This window comes from Manis pentadactyla, chromosome 4, assembly GCF_030020395.1.
Source record: "Manis pentadactyla isolate mManPen7 chromosome 4, mManPen7.hap1, whole genome shotgun sequence".
Taxonomy (NCBI): Eukaryota; Metazoa; Chordata; class Mammalia; order Pholidota; family Manidae; genus Manis; species Manis pentadactyla.
Genome location: NC_080022.1, coordinates 38,044,685 through 38,067,014, shown reverse-complemented (window position 1 = coordinate 38,067,014; position 22,330 = coordinate 38,044,685). Strand labels below are relative to the sequence as shown.

Sequence of the window (22,330 nt, the reverse complement as noted above, 5' to 3'; positions counted from 1 at the left end):
TCCCCTTCCTAGGGGGTCATCAGAGGAGCGAGGAGTGTGGGCAACAAGCTCAGGGCTGGACATCAGAAGGCTCCGAGCCCGACTGCCCATCCTCTGAAAATCTGCACTCCCTGAGCACGAGCTCCAGCCAGGCCGGTAAGGGGTCATGGCCCTGACCTCACGGAGCTCACAGACCAGGAGAAAAGCTGGACAGGGAGGCAGGTGACCTGCAACAGAAGGCCCTCAGGGTCAGACTAAGGTGTGGACGCTCTCAAAAAGAAACTTTAGGCAATGGAGAGTCAGTGCCGACTATAGGCAAAGGGAAGAGACTAAGTCCTAGGGTTTAGAAAGATCTCCTGGAGTGAATTGAAGGGATCCAGCCAGCAGGCTTGCAAAAGACAAGCAAGAAATAAAGAGGGGCTGAGGAACGTGAGGGAGTGGCCTTCAGGTATGATGAGGAGCAGGATCTGCAGGCCTGGTGATGAGAGAGTGAACCATGAAGGGCAGGGATGCATCCAGCTAGCTCTCAGGATCCCCCCTTGGACTGTCGGATGGTAGTGGTGCTCCCCACAGAGAGGGCAGGAGAAGGAGCAGGGTTCTGTGAAGGTGGGAGTGAGAGAGAACAACAGGTTTTTTGGGACCCACAGCATGGTGTCTGTCCCCATTGCTCTTGAGGGCGTGTGCTTGCGCTCAGGTATGATGAGCTGGAAGAGAAAGGAGGGGAGCTGTCCAGGTGCAGAGGAGAAACCCTGCTTCCCCTGGGCGCTCTCCTGCTGTTCCCTTTTCGGGGGCTCAGCAGAGAGGGACACAGCAAGTTCTCTGGCTGGTGCCAGCTGGCCACAGCCATGACTATCTAGGCTCAGAACAATCTCCTCTCCAGCAAGCCTCTTGTCCTGGTCAGGAAGCCCTTTGATACATATTGAACCAGGTATCCTGTGCCTGCCCCGACTTCCTACAAATATGCACAGAAGAGCAGGGAGAGAGCCTCTCTCCTGGGAGATTTTCCACTGTGCAAGCAGCTATGCCTCTTCTTGCATCTGAGAGCCCGGGATGCTGCTTTGCTTGTAAATATCCCTCAATAAACTTTATCCTTACACTGTGTCATTAGCAGCATACGGACGGTATCTGTGTTACCAGGGAGCAGCTGGATTTGGGGGTTGAACCTTGGGAAGGAGTTTTGGGTGGATATAGAGAATTGAGTTCCATCTTTATGTGGAGGGTGGCTGAATCCACGGGCATGGACATGATAGTGCCAGGGCAGTGCAGGGTGAGAGGGTCATAGGCTATAGGTGGGTCTCTAAGGAAAAAGATATTTAATGGGCAGGAGAGGAAGCCCATGAAGAAGGCAGTGAAGTGATCAGTGGTGCCTGGTTCACCTCAGAATTCGCTTAAGATAAAGATGGGAAAGTGACCTTGATTTTTAGCAATAAGAAGGTTATTGTGGTTACCCGCGTGAGCAATTTCAGTGGGAAGGTGGGACACCGTCCACACTGCTGTGGGTTGAGTAGACCAGAGGGGGCCGTGGGGGATGGGAGTGGAGACCACTCTTTGCCAAGTTTCTCTTGAGAGGAAGGAGGAGCAGCTGGAGCTGGAGGCAGCAGGAGCCGGGAGGGGAGTTTTCATGGGATTCATTTCAGCATGGCAGGGAGGCAGCAACTATGGAAAATAATTTGAAGGCTCGAGCAGTAGGGGGAGAGCATATCTGGAGTGGGCCACTGGAGAAATGGGCCTTTCTTGGCTCCTCTGTGAATATGTTGCTTGCTTGTAGGAGAAATTAGTGACACCAAAGATATAAAGTCATTTTGCAAACTCTAAAGCACTATACAGCTAAGGGGTTTTAGTAATGATTTCCACTCAGTGTTTCAAGAACCAGCCTCTGGCGTGGGCTCTGTTACGGGCTGAACTGTCCTCCCCAAATTAGTATGTTGATGTCCTGGTGCTTCAGAATATGACTGTATTTGGAGGGAGGGTCTTTAAAGAGGTAATTAAGGTTAAACAAGGCCATCAGAGTGGTGCTAATCCACTGTGACCGGTGTCCTTCTGTGAAGAGGAGATTAGGACCCCTACGGGCAGAGAGAGACCATTTGATGCAGAGAAGGCAGGCAGCTGTAAGCCAAGGAAGGAGCTGTAAGCCAAGGAGGGAAACGACTCTGCTGACCCCTTGATCGCAGACTTCTAGTTTCCAGAACTGTGAGAAAATTAATTTCTGTTGTTTAAGCCCCCCAGTCTATGGCACTTTATTAGGTCAGCCCAAGAAAATGAATACTCTCTTTCTCTAAAGAAAAATGTTTTCAAAACATGGTTTCAATGTCCCAGGACTGGTAAATCCAGACAGCGTGGGAGAAGTGAGGACTTTGAATTGAGTGTACTCTGGCCAACTCTGTTTCTTTTTTCATATGCCTGTTTTTTGACCAGTAAACAAATCCCTACTCATTCTTCTAGGTCCAAATCAAAGTGAGCTTATCAGGGAACCCTCCCCAGATCCCCAGGGAAACTACCTCTCCTTCTGAGTGGGCCCCTCCCTTTGAGCTTGGTCCTTCTGCACTTTCTCTTGGTAGAGTAACTGTTTTGGTGTGTAACTCTGACAGTCACTGGCAGGGATCATTCATCCTTGTAGTCCCAGCACAACACCTGGAACATAGTAGGTGCTCATGGAATAACTTTCCAACTGAATGAATTACTTTTACCTTGGGAATTAATGACCTAATGAGCTCCCCCTCCCAAGGACATCTGTATGGCAACAGAGGAGACCACACCCAGCAGAGGAAAACTCAGTGGTGGGATTCCAGGTACTGGGGGGTAAGGACAGCATTTGGAGGGTGGGGGGCTCAGTCCGGCAGCCCACTTGCCTTTGCCTCAGGGATGGGGGCTGTACAGAGGCTGACAGTGATGGTGACGAAGGCAGTAAGCCCACAGAGGAGGAGCGCGAAGTAGAGGTAGTGCATGTCCTTCAGCACGGCTGGCCTCCCATCTGCCTCTCCACAAGCTGGGGCTGGGTACGAGAACTCCAGGATCATGCGCAGAAGTCCCACAGCCAGGCCAAACATGAGGCCCCAGAAGGCTCCCTGTGGAGAGAGGGCAGGCGCAGGCAGGGGTGCGACCCAGGTGGGACACCCTAGGAAGCTAAAAGCCACCGGTTTCTTACAGTGTTTGCAAGTCCACTTGAGTCAGTTCCCCAGTGCTAAGGCTTTGTCTTAACTTAAAGGCAGGCATCCCTTTCTTTTTGAAAGTTTGTGTGATGCCATTCACTTTTACGGAAGACCTGTGTTAGTACCTGCTTTTGCTAACCAAAAGAAATCCAAAGAGGATGTTCATTTGTGTGAAAAAAGGCAAAAAGTACAAACAGCATTTAGTGTTGGCTTTGCAGTGAGCCCTTACAAGGCAGCATGTGCTCCGAGGAGGGAGAGAGGCCCCACCGAGCTCCTCCAGGGAGCTCCACTCAGCATCGAGCTGCAAGAGCTTTGAACTATAGCTGTAAACATCTGTACTTTATCTTGATTTATTTTGTACATCCATTAGCAAGATGTGTCAGAAGAGCCTAAGAGAGGTTATTTTTTGGCTCTGAGAATGCTAAAAAAATTTTCCATATAAATTAATGGTAATTGATTTTGGCTTACAAAAGATTTCATAGGAATGCTCCACTTTCAGATGGGAGGAGGAAATCTGTTTTGGAAAGGGCACAGGCTGGAGTCCGACAGACCAGGATTTGGCCTGGCTTCATTCCAGAGTGACTGAAACAGGGACTTAACCTCACTGGCTTGAAGTTTTCTCATGTGCAATGATAAGAGAAATTAATAGACACTAAGTATAGATGCTTCGTATTCAACTAGAATGGAATATGTTTTTTGTGATAAGTAGAGAAAACCAAGATCCCCCATCCTGAATTTTTGTTATGATGAACCAAAAATCACAATGGAAGTCATCATTTTTGTTGTTTTTAAGAAAAGCTCAGGCACCCCCATATCTTTTTTTATAGCACCTTTTGACTCTATACCTGTTCCCCACATGTAAGAGTCAAATGGCTTGTATTTTCAAAAATGAGATGCTGATTCTAATTTCAAAAATTCTCAAATGAGCAGAAACATCTAGAATTCAGCAGAGTCCTGCTGTGCCCCGTGGTTATCAGTAGGGAGGTTAGACCTCTGCACACAGTGGACACCACAGACCCCTCACTTAGGTACTCTGTTTGGGGAGGGGTTTGTGGTCATGACCTTGAGCTCTCACATGGCTCCCGGGTAGTCATGTCCATGACATCTCTTAACTCCCCAAGGTAGAGCAGCAGATTTGGACCTGTCTTTTCTAGGCTGTCCTGGGGAGTAACCAAGATTACAGTCCTGGTACCTATAGCTCCTCCCAGGCTTGCCAGGTTTCAGGGCACTTTCAGAAAGAGGCACATGCAGGCTCCCCTGAAGTTCACACTTGGTTTCATCTCATCATTGCTGTTATTTTGCCTATGTATAGAACCTTGTATTCTTAAAGTCCAAAGACGCTAGAGATCACCCAGTCTGTCTTGGACTTTCACACCCACTATTCCTTGTGTCTGAAACAGTGTTTCCTCTCCCATAAATCCCTCAGGTCTCAGGGAAGATGTCACCGCCTCCAGGAAGGCTTTCCTGACTCCCTCCCAGGCATCCCATAGGTTGGGTGCTCCTGCTCTTTACTCTCAGAGCAGCCAGTAGACTTAATTATTATTGCTTGTTGAATCAGCCTTCCTCCCTGCTGGCCCAGTGATGAAAGACCTACGTGAACCTTGTAAACCCACTGCATCTCCAGAGTCTCCATCATAAGATTGTAAATGTTTGTTGGGTGAATGAATAAATATAGACCCAATGCTATGGATGGGGAGATGGAAGCCTAAGTGGGCAGACCAAGGTCACATGCCAGACCAGTCCTCCTGGGCCTCTGGTGTACCAGGGGACAGAGGTGCAGCTGTACTCACAGGCTCTGTGACCCTTTTGCAGAAGATGGCCAGCAGGAAGAGCGCAGTGATGGGCGGGGCCAGGTAGCTGGTGACAGACTGGATGTAGGTGAAGAGCTGCCCGCTGCTGGAACTTTGGATGATGGGGATCCAGAGGATGCTGATGGCAACGAGGAACACCACAAACACTCTGCCGGGAGGGCACAGGGCACTATGAGGGTGGCCTGGCATGGCGTGGCATGAAGGTAATGCCCAGGGAGGGAGAAGGGAGGAGAATGCAGCCACAGAAGCAGAGAATGTTAGAAGCTTGAATCCCAAATACTAAGATTTTAGAAATTTAGACTCTTTTAAAAATCACAGACTGTCAGATTCCAGAATCCAAGAAACCCAGAATTTTTTACTCAGATGCCTTTGAGGCCATGCAGCCCACCTGCGCTTCAGGGAGGTATGTACACCTCTCACCTCACCACCCACCTCAGATAATGGCCTTGTGTCTTTGTTGGATGCATTTGCTGGTCTTTTCACGTACAAACCCGGTGCAAGACACCCTCCTTCTCTGGGAGGCCCCCCACCTCCAGGGACTGCTCCCTTCTCTCGGCTCCTCCAGCTCTAACTCCTTTTCCTTTAGACTAGCGTTTATCTAGTAGCAGGGGCTCACCTTCCTCTCCGGAATCCCCAGTTGATCCAGGTTCAGGCCCAAATCCAGTAGGATGTACGTATGTATGGTTTTGCAGGTGTGTAAACAAGTTGACAACACACTTTTCTTGGATGTTTGTTTGGTACAATAATGCATAAGACCAGGAGATGGCGCCCAAACCCCACTGACGGATAAAATAAATGGCAGTGAACTTGGGGGCAGTTGTGTGCAGAGATCGAAGGATGCTTCTTTTGAAATGGCTCTGTACACCTGTCCTCTCCTTTCCTTTCCCTCCCACTTTCTCTCTCTTAGGCCCCACTACAGCAGCAGCTACCCAGGTGGTCTCCCTGCCACGCATCCCCCTTCTCTTTGCCCAATCTGTCCTGCACTCCGGGTGGTCAGTCCCCTGTGGGTAGGGCTAGGGCACTCAGGTGAGCAGGTAGTAGGAATCTGCTTGGCAGCCATGGACAGAAAGCATCCTGATGGAAGCAGCAGTGAGAGCAAAGGCAGCGAGATGGAAAAGAGCACGTTACCATCCACCAAAAGGGAATCAGCACGTTCATCCAGTTACCTAAGTTATACAGCCTTAAATTATTAAGCAAAACTTTCAGAAAGGTCCCTTTAAACCGGTGTAAACTAAAAGTCCCCAGCCTAGGGACAAAAAGAAAATTAGCCACCAAGTGATACACTGAAAAGCATAAAACTGACACCTACAAGATGAAGTTCAAATTCTTTAACTTGGTGATCAGGGCTCTGCAACATTTGGAGACAACCTTCGGATGAACATCTGCAATGCAGGACCCTCAGGGCATTACCTGTGTTCCTGCCTTTCTCATTTAATGGTGCATACCCTCAGAGCAGGGCAGTGTAAGTCATGTCCCTGTCCCCAGCACAGGTATGATGAAAGGTGGATGCTCAGGAGGAATCTGATGGAGTAAATTAATAGCCTTTCCATAATCCTAGGAGAGCAACCAGAGCTGGTCTGAAAGCTCCTGGGGAGGAGCTGCTTGCTAACTTCCTCCCACTTACAGAGTTCACCTTTCATTTCTTAAATGCTTTGTCAGCTTTGCTCATTTATCCTGCTGATCAATTCCAAGGGAAAATTAAAGAGGCAGGGAAGAGAGATTTCTCCTTATTCTGGAAGGGCAGGAGTGGTACAGAGCTGGAGAGGGACTTACCTGACTGAGGTCACGTAGAAAGTTGCCGGTACAGACAGGTGCTCTGCCGACCAGGTCAGGGTCCAGACCCAGCGGCATTCCCCAGGGAAACCCAGGGCAGGGAGGAGGGGAGAGGGGCTCCGCCTACAGGGAGGCGGCACTCCAGAAGGATGGGCCCTCGCACCTGCCCACCAGCATCAGCTCCTGCTCTGACGCCTTCCTGCGGAAGCGCTGCCACACGTCAACGGCGAACAGGGCGCCACTGCTGTTGAAGATGGAGGTGAGTGAGCTCATGAGGGCGGCCATGATCACGGCGATCATCAGGCCCCGCAGACCTGGGGAGAGAGGAGGTCTGCGTGGACAGCTGGCCTGGTTGGGCAGGCTTGGCCAGGAGCCATGAGGCTACCGAGTCCGGCAGAACCAGGAGTTTGGGGGTGGGGCTGGGGTGGGAAGGCAGTGGCAGAGGCTCCCACCCTGTGCAGACAGGGAATCCAGGAGAACCAGAGGCCCGGCCGGTCTGCCTCTGCCTTGCTCCGTGGCCTCTCGGAGCCTCAGTTTCTTTTCTGTCCCTTTACATGGTGGGAGAGTAGGTGATCTTTAAAGTCCTCTGCAGCTTTGGCATCTTAGTCTGGGTTTTAGAGCTTGTAGACTCTTGGTTAGTGGGTCCCTGGTGGGGAGGAAGGTGACTGATCATAACTGGGTGCCTTCTGTGTTTTGCTATCTTTTTCACTAAGCGCAGTGCTAGGCTAAAGCCCCTGCTTGGAAGGCAGAAGCCCTGGATTTGTTTCCTGGTTTTGCGAGTAACTAGCTGTGTGATCTTTGAACTAGTTCCTTCTTTTCTGGGTCGTTTTCCCCCTGTAGCAAGAGAGGGTGGGACCCCTGATATCTGAAGTCTCTACTACTCTAATGGCCAAGCTTCTAGAAACAGGAGCTCACCCCTGGGGGCATGACTCCCCACCCAGCCCTCCCTCCCCCTGCCCAGTCCAAATATGTAACACCTCCTGCTTTGGAAGACTCACAGTGTCCCAAACCTGGGCCAGCATCTTCCTGCCAGCCTTCTGCTTCTTCCTTTGGTTAGTAACATATATCTTTAGTCCCCTCTGCCAACCCAGCTACCGTGCAGATGACATGAAGCCTGAGAGCAAGGGTCTGCCTTTTATCCTGCATCTCTGGGGCCAGGGCACAGCACAGGTGCCTTAACAGACACTTGTGAAAATTGTGTGTGTGTGTGTGTGTGTGTGTGTGTGTAGGGGAGGGGAGTGGGAAGATGTCCTCTCAGGCAGTGGGGGTTGGCGGAGGCTGGTGGTAGGACTGAAATGTGGGGTGGGGGGACAGGACTCACCAACAGGCATGAGTGCCATGACCAGCTTGGGGTACGCGATGTTGGAACATCCAACGCGGGCCCCGCAGATTCTCTGGCAGACGTCAGGGTCAACACAGCCCACCTCATCTGCAGAAGTGATGGGACATAGAGCTGAATCTTCCCATGACTTTCCCAATGTGCAAAATTTGCTTTCCAGCCCTATAGGGATGTGTTTACTGGTGACTGGCTGGGCTCAGAGGGCCCAGGGGCAGGTGAGTGTCTGGTTCCCATGATTCAGCTGTGCTGGTAAGGTTCCCAAGCATAGACTGCCCTGCAAAGCCTGAAAGACTCCTTTGGGTTTTAGGCATTGGATCTGGATAAAAGGCCAATATCCTCGGAAGGCACCAAGAATGCTTTAATTGGACTTTCCCTTATGAAGGGGAAGAAGGATTTTAAAATGACATGCAGATACAAATTTTTTTCTACTGAAATATTTATTGTATGTTTAGCTCACAAAGCCTAACGTACTTACTATGTATTAACAGGAGTTCGAACCACACTCTAATCCAACATGGCCCTTACCTGGGTACAGGGCCCGGCTGATCATGCCGGGCATGACGATGAAGAACATGGGCAGGATCTTCAGGTAGCCCCCCAGCACGGAGCCTCCCTTGGCATGAGACAGACTCTTGGCAGAGAGAGACCTCTGCACAATGACCTGAGAAGGCAGCAGTGGAGATGAGCCGCTCGGGCTGGGCGGGGCTCAGCTCAGCCCCCAGGAGCCCTGATGTGGTCACTCGCTGTGTCCCTGCAGTGGTCCCAGGATGAGCCCCAACCCTTTGCATTCAGATGCTTGATTTCCCCACAGGGAGCCACCCCCGTTCGTGGTGGGCTGGGCCCTCACCTGGTCCGTGCACCAGCACCAGGTGGCCAGCACCGAGAGCCCGAAAATGAGGCCTGGCCAAGGGATGTCCCCGCTCACAGGGTCCCGGAGCATGTGGAAGGCGTCAGGCCGGGGGAGGTGACAGGTGGTGTTGGGGACTGTGGCATTGGGGATGGCCTGCCTGTACCGCCGCTCCAGGCCTGGGTACCAGCCCACCTCCCGAAAGCCTGTGAGGAGAGACCACACTGAGTGAAACAGCTCCAAGGCCCCCCTGGGCATGTCACACGTGCCCACTAACTCCCAGCCCTGTGGGGGCCCCAGGGCTTAGAACTGGTATGGGAACTGGGGGTGGGGAGGGATGTGGGGCTCAGACCCCAGTTTGGCCTGGTGAGAATACTGCTCTTTGGGAGCCCTGCCTGGAGGGGGAAGCACGGCTCTGTGCTCTGGAAAGTTCCAAAGCATGGAGATAAGGACAGATAAGAGAGGAATTTAGACTTGAGGATGGGGCGTATTCAGGTCTGTTCCTTACCCAGAAATGTGAGGACCAGGGCTCCCCCCACCATGACCACCGTCTGCAGAGCGTCTGTGTAGATCACGGCTGTGAGGCCCCCTGGGGGCCAAGGCGAGGGGTCGCCAGTCAGCGCCAATGGGCTCTTCCCAGGGTGCCCCCCCCCCCGTGCTCCTCTGCACTGGGAGACCAGATGGGACACGGAGCCCTTGCGGCAGGTGGCCCTGGGTCCCTCCGTCCCACTTGGCAGGGTGGCGCTGGGCATGGTCACAGGCACTCAGGGCAAGCTCTTCTGCCGCAATGGCCTGGGACTGGGGCTGCCAGGCGCCACTCGTTCAACTTCCCAAGTCCATTCCTTTGCTGAGCTGTTAGCTTCAAACTCCCCACCTCAAGGCCCATGTAATCCCCGCCTTCCCAGTCCAGCTGCCCTGAGCCCATGCCCAGGGCACCCAGGCCTGTGTGAGGGATGGGGGGTGCGGGCTGTGGCTTGTGTCTGAAGCAGCCCAGAAGGGCTCTAGACCTGGTGACAGTCCCCTAAGGGGACCCCTGCTCCCTGTTGCCGTGGGTCCTCAGCAGTGTCTTAGGTCTGTCCCTTCCTGCCTCCCTGGCTGTCCCTGCCCTTCTCTCAGTCACACCACATCTTTCAATCTTTTCCTCTGCGTTTCCTCTGATCCTACATCTCTGGCTGCCTCTCTCCACCTCTGCCCCTTTCTGCTCCTCGCTCGCTCTCTCTGGGACAGTGTTCTCTCCCTCCCTCTCTCTGGATGTCTCTCCTCCAGTCCTTCCCTCCATGTCTCTGCCAGTTGAGTTCCCCTCTCCACCTCTCCCCGTCTGTCCATCTCTGCTCCTGGCCCTGCGCTCCCACATGGCCACCCCTCGGCCGTACCTGCGATGGTGTAGACGGCTGTCACCACCAGCAGGATCACTGTGGAGAGGTACAGGTTCCAGCCCAAGGCCATCTGGATGAAGAGGGCTCCAGAGAAGATGTCAGTCTGCAGAGAGCAGGGATCTGGGAGTCCTGGTCAGTGAGGCCCTTGGTACAGCCACCAGGATGTGTCACCTGACAGCAACACCAGGTGCTGTCCGCCCCATCACATGATGAGGACGAGCCCTAAGGGCCATGCTGAGCAGGGTGGGCTTGATTTGCAAAGGGTGAGGAGCTGCAGGGATTGTAAAGCAGAGAAGTCTGCATAAAACTTTGGACCTGAGAGCAATGTAATCTGGTGGCACTGCCAGGAGATCCTGTTGTCCCTGAGTGTGGAGGTGAAGGGACGAAGCGGAAGGCTGAGCAAGTAAATCGGAGCTGGGTTGGAGAAGAAGAAAAGTTGGGAGAACAGAGCAGGAGCCTAGAGGGCCCCTGACTACCCCCTGATGGAGCAGAGGCCCACTCGGCAGCCAGATGGGCCCGCGGCTGAGCTGATGGGCAGGAGCCCCAGTGCAGAGAACCAGGGGCCCCGGACTCCAGGTGGGCGGGTTTCACAGAGGACCTGGAGAGCACCCTTGGCCGAAGCTACCTCAGGCGTGTTTCCAAGCACTGGTGGCCCAGGTGTTGTCCTGTTTTTCCCAAGCCTCAACCTGGCAGCTGAATGACTTAGTCCCCATCGGTGCTGGCTTGCTGATCCAGCCCACGACCCCTGTAGGAACCCATGACAGGGCTACAGCATGGCAGGGTGGAAAGAGACCTGGCCTGGGTCAGAGGGCCCAAACTCTTGTTGTGGGCCTCGGCAAATCGTTGGGCTTAGGTTTGTTTTCTGAGCTTAGGTCAATAGAGGAAGAATAAGGACCTTCCTAACTGTAATATTCTAGGCAATTACTGTGCAGTGCTAAATAAAGAATCGTTAATGGGAAGATAAATGAATGACCAAACTCTAGATTATAAGTTCAAAGAATGGAGGACTGAAGGTATGTGGATTCATCCTTCCTTTCTCCTGTCCTTCCTTCTATCCACCCATCCATCCATCTAGCAACAAGCCATGACCTGAACTCAGCATTTTCGGGGACAAATGGCCATGCTGGAGCTGATACTCACTGAAATTTTGGTGAAGATATAAAGGATGAGAGACAGGACAGACATGTACACCTGGATCCTCTGGCCCCCGAATCGCTTCTTCAGGTACTGGGGCATTGTGACCACGCCAGCGGCGATGTACACGGGGACGAAGATCCAGCCGAGGGCCAGAAGCAGCCAGGTTGCCTGGGTGAGTGGGGAGAAGGTATCCATGTGTTGGATGCAGGCGGTGGGGTGGCCCCATCCAGAGGCCGTGCCACGCTGTGGGAAAGCAGGGGGCTAAGGGACCTGGGACCTCATCTGGGTCCTGTGTGACCTCTGGTTAGTCCCTCTGCCTCCTCTAGGCCTTGGTTTCCTCATTCATTACATGGGTTCCCAGTTTACCAGCAGCCTCCCCAAGCCCCTCTGAGGTTCCTTTCAGCACTGAGTCTGGGGATGGATGGGAATGGGAAGGGTTCAGACCTCCATTGCCCCTGAGAATACTCCAGCCAGCTTCCTTACATTCCACTCGAAGCCTCCTACAGCGAGGCCTCCAGCAGCCCCTGTCCCAGCCAGGCCGATGAACAAGCCACTGCCCACATTGCTGGACATCAGAGATGCTCCGATCTGCAAGGACAAGTGGGGCTGAGGGTCAGGGGTCAGTTTTACCGTGTATCAATGTGGAGTCGGGACCATGAGCTTCAGGAGCTGGGAAGCAGGCAGAGAGCAGGACGTGGACTTAGGGGACTGAGATCACGAGGAGAGGGAGTAGGGGCAGCGAAGGTGGGGGGATGGCGCTGACATTTACTGGGCACCTACTGTATGCCAGGCACTGGACTAGGTACTTTAGATGCACAGATAGACTTAATCTCCACAAGTATTTAGACAGATGGGTATGAATCTTTCTGATTTGCAGAGGAGGAATCAGTGTTCAGAAAAATGAAGTCCCCGACTCCGGGCCACCCTGTGAGTGAGTGACAAAGTGGGAAAAAAGGGAAGTCACAGGGAGCAAGGTCCATGCAGGGTGGATAAAGCTCTACACTTGACCGTTGATGTGAGGCCACCAGAGAGCAGGAAGCTGCAAGGGAGGAGGGAGGTCCCCAGGGCAGGGATTTGGGGGAGGCCTCTGCCACCTGTTCCTGCAGGACCTGGGGAAAGGCCAGGCAGAGGGAGGAGCCGCGGGCCTGAGTTGGGGCCCAGCTCCTGGGCCTCCCCGCCTGGAAGCAGCCGCTAACAGACCCTTGGCCCGCACGAATGGACGACTGGAAAGGAAGTGGCAAGAGAGGAGGGTTTCCCCAGCCTCCCACTTGTTCATTTTCCCCATGAGGCAGCCACCTACTTGGAGACAGTAGAAGGCAATAATGGCAATAATGGTGACAATGATAGCAACCTGAACTTAAACACACTGCCAAGTGCTAGCCAGGTACTGTGCTAAATATATTGATTCACTCAGCCTCACCACATCCTAAGAGGGAGGTCCCATTAGTATCCCCATTGTACTGAGGAGGAAACTGAGGCACAGATAAATGACTGCCAGAATGAGGAAGTGGCAGAGCCAGGGCCTGTGTCCAGCTGCCACTGCCCCAGAGGCAGGCCTTGCCTCTCTCCATGCTATTTCAGGAGGGGCTGTTAGTTTTGAGGACCAGGGGAAATTGGGGGAGCACCTGATAGAAGAGATTGGGGTTCACCAATTTCTCAGGATCAGCTTTTTGAGTTTGTTGGAGATTTTAGGTCTATGATTTCCCTCATTTAACAGCTCTCCAGATTGACGCTGCTGGGTCACCCTCCCAGGGAAATCTGTGCCAATCGTCCTCCCAGTGTCTGGCAGTCAGAGGCTCCTGCAAGCGCCCAGGGCCCCCCAGCTTTCCTCGTCTCAGCACTGATCCTGTTGTTTACGAGCCTGTCTGCCCAGCTCAGCTCTGAGCCTCTCTGGAACTGGAACACTCCAGATTATTTCTGTAGGTCCAGGGGCCCAGTGCGTGCTTGCCAGGGGTGTGTGTATAAGATCGGTCAGGTTGCAGGGAGCATTTGGACTGGAGAGAAGCTGCCCAGAGGCAGAGACCCACCCAGGGGCTGTCACCTTGGTCTGGGTGAGAGAAGCTAACATGAGGACCTGAGGGTGGGAGGAGGGGAGGGAGGAAGTCAACTCACTGGCCACCAGCTCATGGACTTCCCCGCCAGGAAGTAGCCGCCCAGGGTCCCTCGGCTCGCACGAATGGACGACTGGAAAGGAAGTGACAAGAGAAGGGGGTCTCCCCAGGCTCGCAGAGCCTCTGCCCTGCCCAGCTCCCTGCCCCTCGGCACAGGCACTGCAGGGACCAGAGGGTGAGAGCTGAGGCTGGCGGTCTCACCTCTGTCCTGTGTGTCTGTGCCTCACTGCTCATCTCCCAGGGCTGGCATGAACAGCGAAGGAGCTAACAGAGGTGCCAGGCCCTCGTGAAGGGCACGGTGTGGGGCAAGGGCATGAGGGCATTAGTGTGTGCTCCCGTCCCCCTGGCCTTTCTGCCTCTGCTTTGTGTCCGGAAGTGACCAAGAATCTCGTTCCCAGGTGTACAGGGCTTGCAGGGAGGCCGCCCTCCCTGCGCTGTCCTGCAGGACGCCTTCTCTGGAGGCCAGGAGGAGGACAGCCCTGCAGTTCTGATGGCGGGGCTTCGGGCCCACGGGGGAGCTGGGCTCTCATTGGGGCTTCTCCTGCCCTGGCGGGACGTCAGAGTGCACAGCTTGGGCCCATCCAGGCCCCCGGAACAAGCCCCCGTGGTGCAGCAGTGGGTGCCTGTCTAGGGAATTGCTCTGGAGAATGAAAGGAGGTGTGGGCAGGAAGAACTTTCTCTGGGGGCTCAGGTCTGAGAAGATGCTAAAACCAACAGGTTTCTGATTGGGTCTAGGGGTAGGAGAAATACTTGAATGAGAGGAAGGAAAAGGGAAGTTTTCAAGAAGCTCCTCTTCCCCAAGGAAAAGTAATTAGCCACCAGGAAGTGATCGGTGCCAGGTGGGAGGGTAGGTGGGCATGGCTGGTGCTTGTTAAACCTTTGCTTGAACTTTGAGGTGTCACCTCCAGTCCTCAGGGAGGCCAAGTGAAGAGAAATAACTAATTTCACAGATGGAGAAATTGAGGCCAGACCCAAAGATGGTGTCGGTGGGCGGGCACCTGTCCAAAGTCACTGAGGAGTTGGTGCTCTTCGCGGCCGGCTGCCTCCCAGGGCCATCTGTTTGCTCGTTTCTTCCTCACACCAGCCCTTGGAGGCACGGACTGTTTACCCCACTCACAGAAGAGGACACTGAGGCCCACAGAGAGTTCCTGACCTTGCCACAGCCTAGTAAGTGAACAGCTGGGACTCGAATACCCGTCTGCCTCACAGCAGAGTCTAAAGGTGCTGGCATTTCTCATGGATTCTGTGGTGATACTAGCAGCCGTTTACTGCTGCCAGCTCTGTGCCAGGCGCTGTGCCAGAGGCTTAGATGTGTCATGTTGTGGAATGGTCATGACCACTCTGCAGTGTAGTCCTTATTATTCTCACTGTCTGGATGAGAAAACGAGGCTCACAGAGGCTGTGTACGTTCCCTGGCCCACGCAGCCCTCACTGCTGGGTTCTGAACCCACAGCTGCCTGGCCTCAGAGCTTGGTCCCTGTCCTCACCACCGAGGCTCTAGTGAACACTGGAGAGCCTTGGGGTCACCTGGCCCCAGGCCATAAGCACACGAGCCCCAGCTCTGCCAGAAGCACAGGTCCTGCTGATACACCAGCTTAGTGGAGGGTGGGGTAGGCCAAGAGTCAAGTATTCACGGAGTTAGAGATGGCGGCATGGGGTAGAGGGCAGGAATGGGGTGTGGGCGGTCAGGGACGGGCAGGGCCAAAGGCAGCAGGTGCATAGGGCTAGGGAGCTGGGATATGGGGGTTCTGGCCTGGCCTGCCTCTGGCTCTCTGTGTGACCTCAGGCAAGTTGTACCTCTCTCTGGGCCTCAGTCTTTTATAGAAAAGAAGGGCTGGAGAAGATGACTCCTGAAGACCCTTGCATCTCAGCCTCTGTGCCTCCCCATTTATTTTCCTTCTGCTCGCCCCTGCCCCTGGCTCCACAGCCAGCCAGAGGAGAGCCGGCCTGACCTTTGGGCCTACTCACCCAGACCCCCACACCGATGACGAAGGCAAAGTAAACAACCAGGACTCCGATGTCATAGGCATGCAGGCTGACTCCCGCGCCGGGCGCTGAGCGTGGAGCTGTCACGGTCTTGACCCCATTTCCGGAAGCTCCAGGCCCCATTGCTGCCAGCTCCGTGCTCTTCTGTTAGAATCTGTCACCACCAGGCTGGACTTTGAGGTGCTCCTGGCTTGATTTCTTTCCTTTAATGATTAAACAGCCCAAGTGCCATTAGCTACTGAGAAGGCTCTGAGCCCCGCTGACAGCTAAGTCTGGCCTCCCTCTTCCCCTAACTGTCACCGCCATCCTATATGGGCCGCTCCCCCTTTCCCTGCCCCCACTGGACCATGCACACATGCAGGTACACTTGCAGGTACACATGCATTCCCACGCCCAAGAAGAGGAGTAAGAGGAGGAAGGGGGTAGGAATTCTGGAGCTGGGGGGATTTCAGAAGTCAAGGTGATCAGTCCTACTTGTGTGAAGAGAAAACTGAGGCCCAGGGAGGGAAAGGTGCACAGGGAAGCAAAGGTGGAGCTGGGCGTGGAGTCAGGTTTCTTAATAGTCAGTGCAGCGCAATTTTCCTTACTTGCGGTGGGAGGGACCCAGGGAGGAGAGGGGAAAGAATCTGCTGTTCTCCAAGCCTCTACCACATCGTGTGCTCATACCGCCAACCCACCCAGGGGTCACTTTCCCTTTGGTTACAGAGAAGGAAACTGGGGTCTGGGAGAGAGATATTTACTTCAAGCTACAGAGCAGGGCCAAAGTTCACATCTTCTGGGTCCATACTCTTGCCCTATGCTGTGACAAATGAGTGATCCCAGGGAGGGCCCTCTGCCCTGGGGACCCAGGCAACCGGCCTTCCATTCCCAGCTGCATACTTCTCTGAGCTGCACAGGGCCTCTGAGCCTGATGTCAGCATGGCCTCAGGCCTCCTCACAGGGCCAGTGAGTACACACCCTCCTGCCCTCCCCACTGGAAAGGCCTACATGCTCTGTCCCCCAGCCCCTCCTCACAGATGCCCAAGGCTGTGCCCCAACCCCTGCACATTTTACCAGGAGGCTTGGGCCCACAGCAGCCACTCCTCAAATGCTTGTGACTCCCATCTGTTAGCCAACCAGGTGAGTTAGCAATCCTGAGCCCAGAGAGTACAGGAAGGGAGCCAAATAGGCTTTGAGACCACCTGGATAGGTACTGCTAAGCCTACACACAAAGCTAGAGCCTTCGATGAATCAGCGAGCCCTATTTCCCCACTCAGGGCCCATCTTTTTACTTTGCCCAGAGCTTTCTTATTGGTGCTCTTGCTCACAAGGAATTAGAAACAACTTAGCAGCAAGAAGGAGGCTGCCAGAGGTGGGCAGGGCTGTGCCAGGCCAGCTGGAGGATGGATACAGATGGCCAGACAGTGCCTGGGATGCCATTAAATCCAAGTAAAGCAGAAAGGACTATGCCCAAGACAGGACAAATTGGGGCAAACAGGCCTCTAAATCAGGCTCCTTCTACCCCCATCCATGGGCATTCACAAATAGCAGCTAAGGATTCACAGGCACATGGGTGACCCAGAGTCACTGAGGAGAGAGGGCAGTGTGACTGTTACGGATTTCTACGTAGATGGCATGGACTATGAAATCCAGGTGGGAAGAGCTTCATTTAAAATGGTTTAACATTTTTGGCAGGTGTTGGTATTCAAGGTCAAGGCCTCATTTATCCAGGAAATCCTCTTAAAGAATCCCGAGACTGTAGGTCATGTCATCATTCTTACAGTAAGTGAACACCTGTGGTGCACCTGGCTCCGGGAGGCCCTGAAGCCAGAACCCATGTAATCCCCAGGGAAGGTAGGTGGCCCCAGGGGACAGGTGTGTGCGGCACAGTGCAGGTCTGTGGTCATCCAACTCTGTCCTCTCAGCCAAGGGCTCAGTGGAAGGAACAACAAAGCCCAGCTGGGAAGGTTGGGTGGGGTTATCAAGGAGGGGGGCGGTTGGATCCAGGCCTCCAGAAAAGTATAATGGAAGTATAACAGGCTAATAAAATGGAAGTTTCTACTGAGACACGGAGATACAATACATATAAAAATTGCAAACTGAGGGGCAGATCTGCAAAGGAAATGCTAAGAGCTGGATTGACAGCTCTAAAGTTTCTATGCGGGGATATAAAAGGATTTTGTGACCATTTCTCTGTAAAAATCCTTACTGTGTTTTCCCAATATAAAAGGGAAAGAGTGTTGGGGGGCTGGTTCCCCAAGGTGGTTTCAGGTGGAGGGACTTTGGGAAGGAAAGTTGGAGAGCCTGGCAAGCGCCGCCCCTGGGTGGGGTATGCAGGGGGCAGGCGCCCGTGGCTGACACGGCTTCCACTGCAGGGCTGGACCAGGGTTGTGGGTTTGCGGTCAGCCTGCACCCTGAGGTCTGGGCAGGGAATGTGTGGATGTTTTTCTGGTGTGTGTGTGTGTGTGTGCGTGCGCGCGTGTGGACTAGATGTGGGCCACATACATGAACAAGACAGTGTGGGCGTCTGTTAGATCCTGTCTAGTGGGCTACCCCGGGGAGGGAGCTTGGGTCCTCAGCTGGCAGTATTGGGAAGTGAACCCCTGGCTTTGTGGAGACTATGGAAGAACAGACTGGGGGCACTGGGAAGGATCCCCCATCCGAGGGACTCCTGGGTGCCTTGCAGAGCACCCACAGGAGCAAGTCAGCCTGGAACTTGTCAGCCAAGGTGACACTTTGCTGCTCTCTGGCATCTCCAGCACTGCAGGTCCCAGGAATGGCCCAGGATAGGGTGAGTGACAATGAAACAGGTTGACAAGGCCCCTGTCCCCAAGGCAGGCAGGACTGCAGCCCACTCTGGCTGAGGACGCATGCTGCAGGGAGAATTCTTAATGTTCAGTGAGCACAGAGTGTGAATATACGGCGCTGGGTGTGGGGATTTCTGAGTAATATCTGAATGGGGCTGTGTTTTAGCCTTGAAGTGACAGCGGGGATGGCCATGGCCTAACTGTAACCAGGAATCTCAGGGAGCTAGCTGCCTGAGGCTTCGTTAGAGGGAAAGCAAGAGCCCTTAGCCACTGAACAGGCTGCTTAAGTCCGACGATGGAGGAAGTGGCTCACAGGGTCACACTCCCTGCGTGCTGAAGATTCTGGAAGCCAGAGTTCTGCTGGGGTCAGTAATCCCACTAGCCTCACGGCATTGTCTTCTGAGGTCACCATCCAGAGTGTCAGTGCCTTTGGACAGCTCGCCTCTCCTGTCTCCCTCTCCTCACGATGATTGTGTTTGCCCTGCCCTCCCCAGCCTCCGGCTGCTCCGCTGCCTGCAGCCCTGCATGGGGCCCGTGGCCTGTGGCCTCTCTGACTACAAGCCCCTCACCGGCAGACACTCCAGAGCCGTCACAGTGACCAGGCCGCCCCACAGACCCCTCCTCCACAACAGCTTGCTCACGTGGAACCTTCCTTGCCCAGGGCCCTCAGAGTCTGGGTTGGAATCCTGGCACTTCCTGCCGCGCTGTACAAGGTGTGGATCCCGGAAGGGCCCTGCTCCCCTGGCCTGGGGTCTGTTCTGTGCCCTCTACACCCTGCTTCAGAAGACTCGCTGACCCCCTAGCTTGGGGAACATCCACAACCTCAACCTGACCCCCTCTGCCTCCCTCAATGTATCTGGTGATTTGGGGCCTGTCTCTCAGACATGAGACCCTCAGGGACCTGGGTATCTCATTCAAGTTCATGTCCTCAGAGATGGAGCAAAGTCAGTGCTTAGAGAACCGAGAATGTTTTTAGTAGACTGGTTGGAATGAGGCGAGGTGGGCAGGGATCAGGGACAGACAGGTACTCTGGGCGGAGGGAAGAGAGGGGACGTGGGAGAGGGGTGCAAGCCGGTGCACCAACTTCAGGGAGCAGCTTGTACTACTGGGCTGGGACTAGAGTCTGGAGGGAGAGTGGAAGGACTGGTGAGACTGGTGTCTTAGACAGTCCCTCTTGGGGCCCACATGGGGAATGGAGGGGAATGAGGAAGCTGGAGCACAGGATCAGGTGGACATGGACCCCGAGTCAAAGGACGGGAGGTCAGGGGCATGGCTGTTCTTACTCAACTGAAAGAATGCAGGACTTTGTGGCACCCTCCCCCTGCCCTAACCCTGGTGCCAGGGTCCAGGATCCTCCAGGTTGAGTGCCCTCCCCGGTGGCCTGGTGGGCCTTCCCCCCAGCTCCCAGTGCCTACAGCACCCTGTCATGAGCTCTGTGTGAGCAGCAGCCATGGGTTATTCTAACCCCAACGGCACTGGCATCATATATGGGATAGGTGGGGTGGGAAGCCTTTGGCTAAAGGGATGAAGCCCTGATGGTGAGAACTGAAGCACGAGGCATGAAATGCTGGCGATCCAGAGTGGGCCCCAGACACATGAACCCACGCCACAGAATCAGAATTCTCCATATGGAAGGAAACCCCCTTTCACATCGACACCCGGGTATTCCTCTGCCTCCTCTGGCAGTCCCAGCCCCGAGAAGAATCCAGGGCGGGTTCAGTTGTATCTCTGCTGGTCTCACCCCAGCTACATGCAAGCTCTTCCTGAAAAGCCAGTCTTAGGCAACCTTCCTGCTGAGAACTCCGTCTTCTAGAATACTAAGGGGTGAGGACTAATATTTGCCAGTATGTGCCAGAAGTGTTGGGTAGATCACGTCCCAAATACGATCTCATCGTACAGTAACTGTGGGTCGGCTTCATTATTCCCATTTTGTAGGTGCAGAAGCTGATGTTCGCTGGTGAGGTCCCATAACTATGGTGTGTGAGGGTTCTGAATTCAGGCCTGACTCACTGAAAGCTACACCATCAGCCCTTTTCTCCTAGTTCTATGTCTATGGCGAGAGAACAGGGAAGGTAAACCCCTCCTAGTGGTGGGGTAGAAATCAGCTTCATTTTGCTATTTCTAATGGGAGCTCTGAGCAGGGCACAAAGATAGCTGGATTGGACAGGAGTCCTGCTGGGGTGAGGGTCCTCGTCCCAGAGACCGTCTCGGCCCCCTCTCCTTCTGCCCCAAGCCTCAGCCGCCCTCCCTCCCCTGGCCACCGCTGCCCTGTGCCCGCCCCTGCTCTAGCCCTCAGCCCATTCGCCTGGTGATGCTATTTTTTTTTCACTGTCTGTGCTCCTCTCAGTTCAAATCCAAATGCAGTTTCTCCTAACTGATCCTCGCCACTCCGTGAGCACTCTGTCCACATCCCTTGTCAGGGCTGTCCCACACACAACCCCAGGGGCCGCCTTTCCCCAAGGACATGTCAGTGCTACCCTAACATTGTGGAAGGCAGTGGCCGGGCTCTCTGTACTGGGGGGAGAGAGGCAGGCAGGGCCCGTCTGGAGAAGGAGCTGGGCAGGAGGAGAAATCCGAGGCCTGTGAGGGCCAGGAGGGGCCCCTCCCCACATACCTGCCCTGTTCCCCCCCTCATCCAGACCACACAAAGGGGAGGGATGGAGTCCCATGTGGGCAGGGTGGGTGCTTCTCCTGAGAGGGAAGGGTTATTAGAGAGGAAGGTAAGACTGAAAAAGATGGTGGAGGGAAGGGGCGAAAGCAAAGGGAGGGAGCTACGTGCTCCGTCACTAAAGGCGTATCCCTGCCAGCCTGCAGGCCCGACCTGCGCAGCCTGACCGCGACCACACCTCCTGGGGTCCTCCTCTCCCCTCGGCTCTGGCCACGGCTCCCTCTCCAGTCCACGCACTGGCCTGGCCTCACAATTCCCGGCAAGGTTGCCCATGAGCCTGGCTCCTGCCCTGGGTGGGAGGTGGGAGGCCCTGAAACCTTACTCCAGCCACTGGGTCCTGGGCTCTGAGGGGCAGTACCTGCCACTTCGTGTTGTCTTGGGGAGAAGAGAACTTGTTCTTGGCTCAGGGTTCTCCAGGACCCCAGGGTCAGATGTGGAAGATCACAGCTCAGAGCCAGCTGCTGGGGCAGCCCTGGTCCCCACATACCTGGGCAAACAGGTTTCTCAAGGCAGGGCTGACACTATAAAGTTGGGCATTGTTTAGAGCTTAGGAGAAGTCTTGGCCTTGGGCCAGAGCTCAGGCATAGGTGTGACTGGGACACAGCACACACACACGCACGTGCACCATATATAACCGGTAGCTTGTCTAGGAAACGTTGCGGAGTAGTGATGAGGACACAGAATTTCAAGGCTCATTTAGGATCCTCCACTCACAGGCAGGCTGATGGGGGCAAAGAGCGTCACATTCCTCAGTTCCCTTTTTCTCTTCTATACCATGGAGATAATTACTATCTCACAGGTGTTAGGGAAGATGAGAAAAAAACAGTGGACATGAAAATGCTTTATAACCTGCAAAGTGCAATGAGCCCTGGAAGCATTGCTATTACCTGAGCTCCCAGGAGGATTTTGGCAGCTGTGCTGATGGCTGGTGGCTGGCCGGGGATGGTGGCGTCAGCACAGCAGCAGAGCCATGCACGGAGTGGGAGCCTGAGTTCTGGGTCTGCTGCTCACCAGCTGCACAGTGATGGGATAATTATTTCACCCGCCAAGCCAAAAATTTTGCATCTGTGCAATGAGGTGCCTCTTAAAGGATTGAGAAAAATTAAATGAGATAACGTGTATGTAACTAGATGTTGAAATGGGACTCCTCCTGTGTCAGTGTTGGCTGAGGCCCAAAGGGTGAGAATGAGCTAACAGGCACCTCAGAAGCCCCTCCATTCTAAAGGTGAGCCGGGACCCCATGGGGGGTTTGCCAGGATGGCCTTGGCGGTGGCCGAGCTCAGAGTCCGGGCGGCCCGGCCACCACCCTCAAGGCTGAGCACCGCACACACCCTCTGGTGGATCTTGTCCCGGCTGCTCTAGGCCAGC

At 54.3% G+C, this 22,330-nt stretch overlaps 1 protein-coding gene across 3 annotated transcripts in view; it reads right to left on the bottom strand.

Annotated features, from left to right (window-relative positions):
• The window catches only part of SLC5A9 (solute carrier family 5 member 9), a 28,337-nt gene extending 6,892 nt beyond the window's left edge, over positions 1–21,445 (bottom strand). For 2 of the 3 annotated variants that reach the window (XM_036893097.2, XM_036893098.2), the window contains exons 1-13: positions 21,321–21,445; positions 15,491–15,711; positions 13,524–13,595; positions 11,895–11,999; positions 11,415–11,579; positions 10,272–10,377; positions 9,407–9,487; positions 8,899–9,104; positions 8,577–8,712; positions 8,034–8,141; positions 6,876–7,026; positions 4,919–5,087; positions 2,829–3,044 (exon numbers count right to left, since the gene is read on the bottom strand). In XM_036893097.2, coding sequence (XP_036748992.2) covers positions 2,829–3,044; positions 4,919–5,087; positions 6,876–7,026; positions 8,034–8,141; positions 8,577–8,712; positions 8,899–9,104; positions 9,407–9,487; positions 10,272–10,377; positions 11,415–11,579; positions 11,895–11,999; positions 13,524–13,595; positions 15,491–15,631 — 1,656 coding nt within the window. In that variant the 5' untranslated portion in view covers positions 15,632–15,711; positions 21,321–21,445. The remainder of the gene's footprint in view (positions 1–2,828; positions 3,045–4,918; positions 5,088–6,875; positions 7,027–8,033; positions 8,142–8,576; positions 8,713–8,898; positions 9,105–9,406; positions 9,488–10,271; positions 10,378–11,414; positions 11,580–11,894; positions 12,000–13,523; positions 13,596–15,490; positions 15,712–21,320) is intronic. The other variant, XM_057500189.1, reaches the window with a different exon arrangement.
• Between the last annotated feature and the right edge of the window lie 885 nt (positions 21,446–22,330).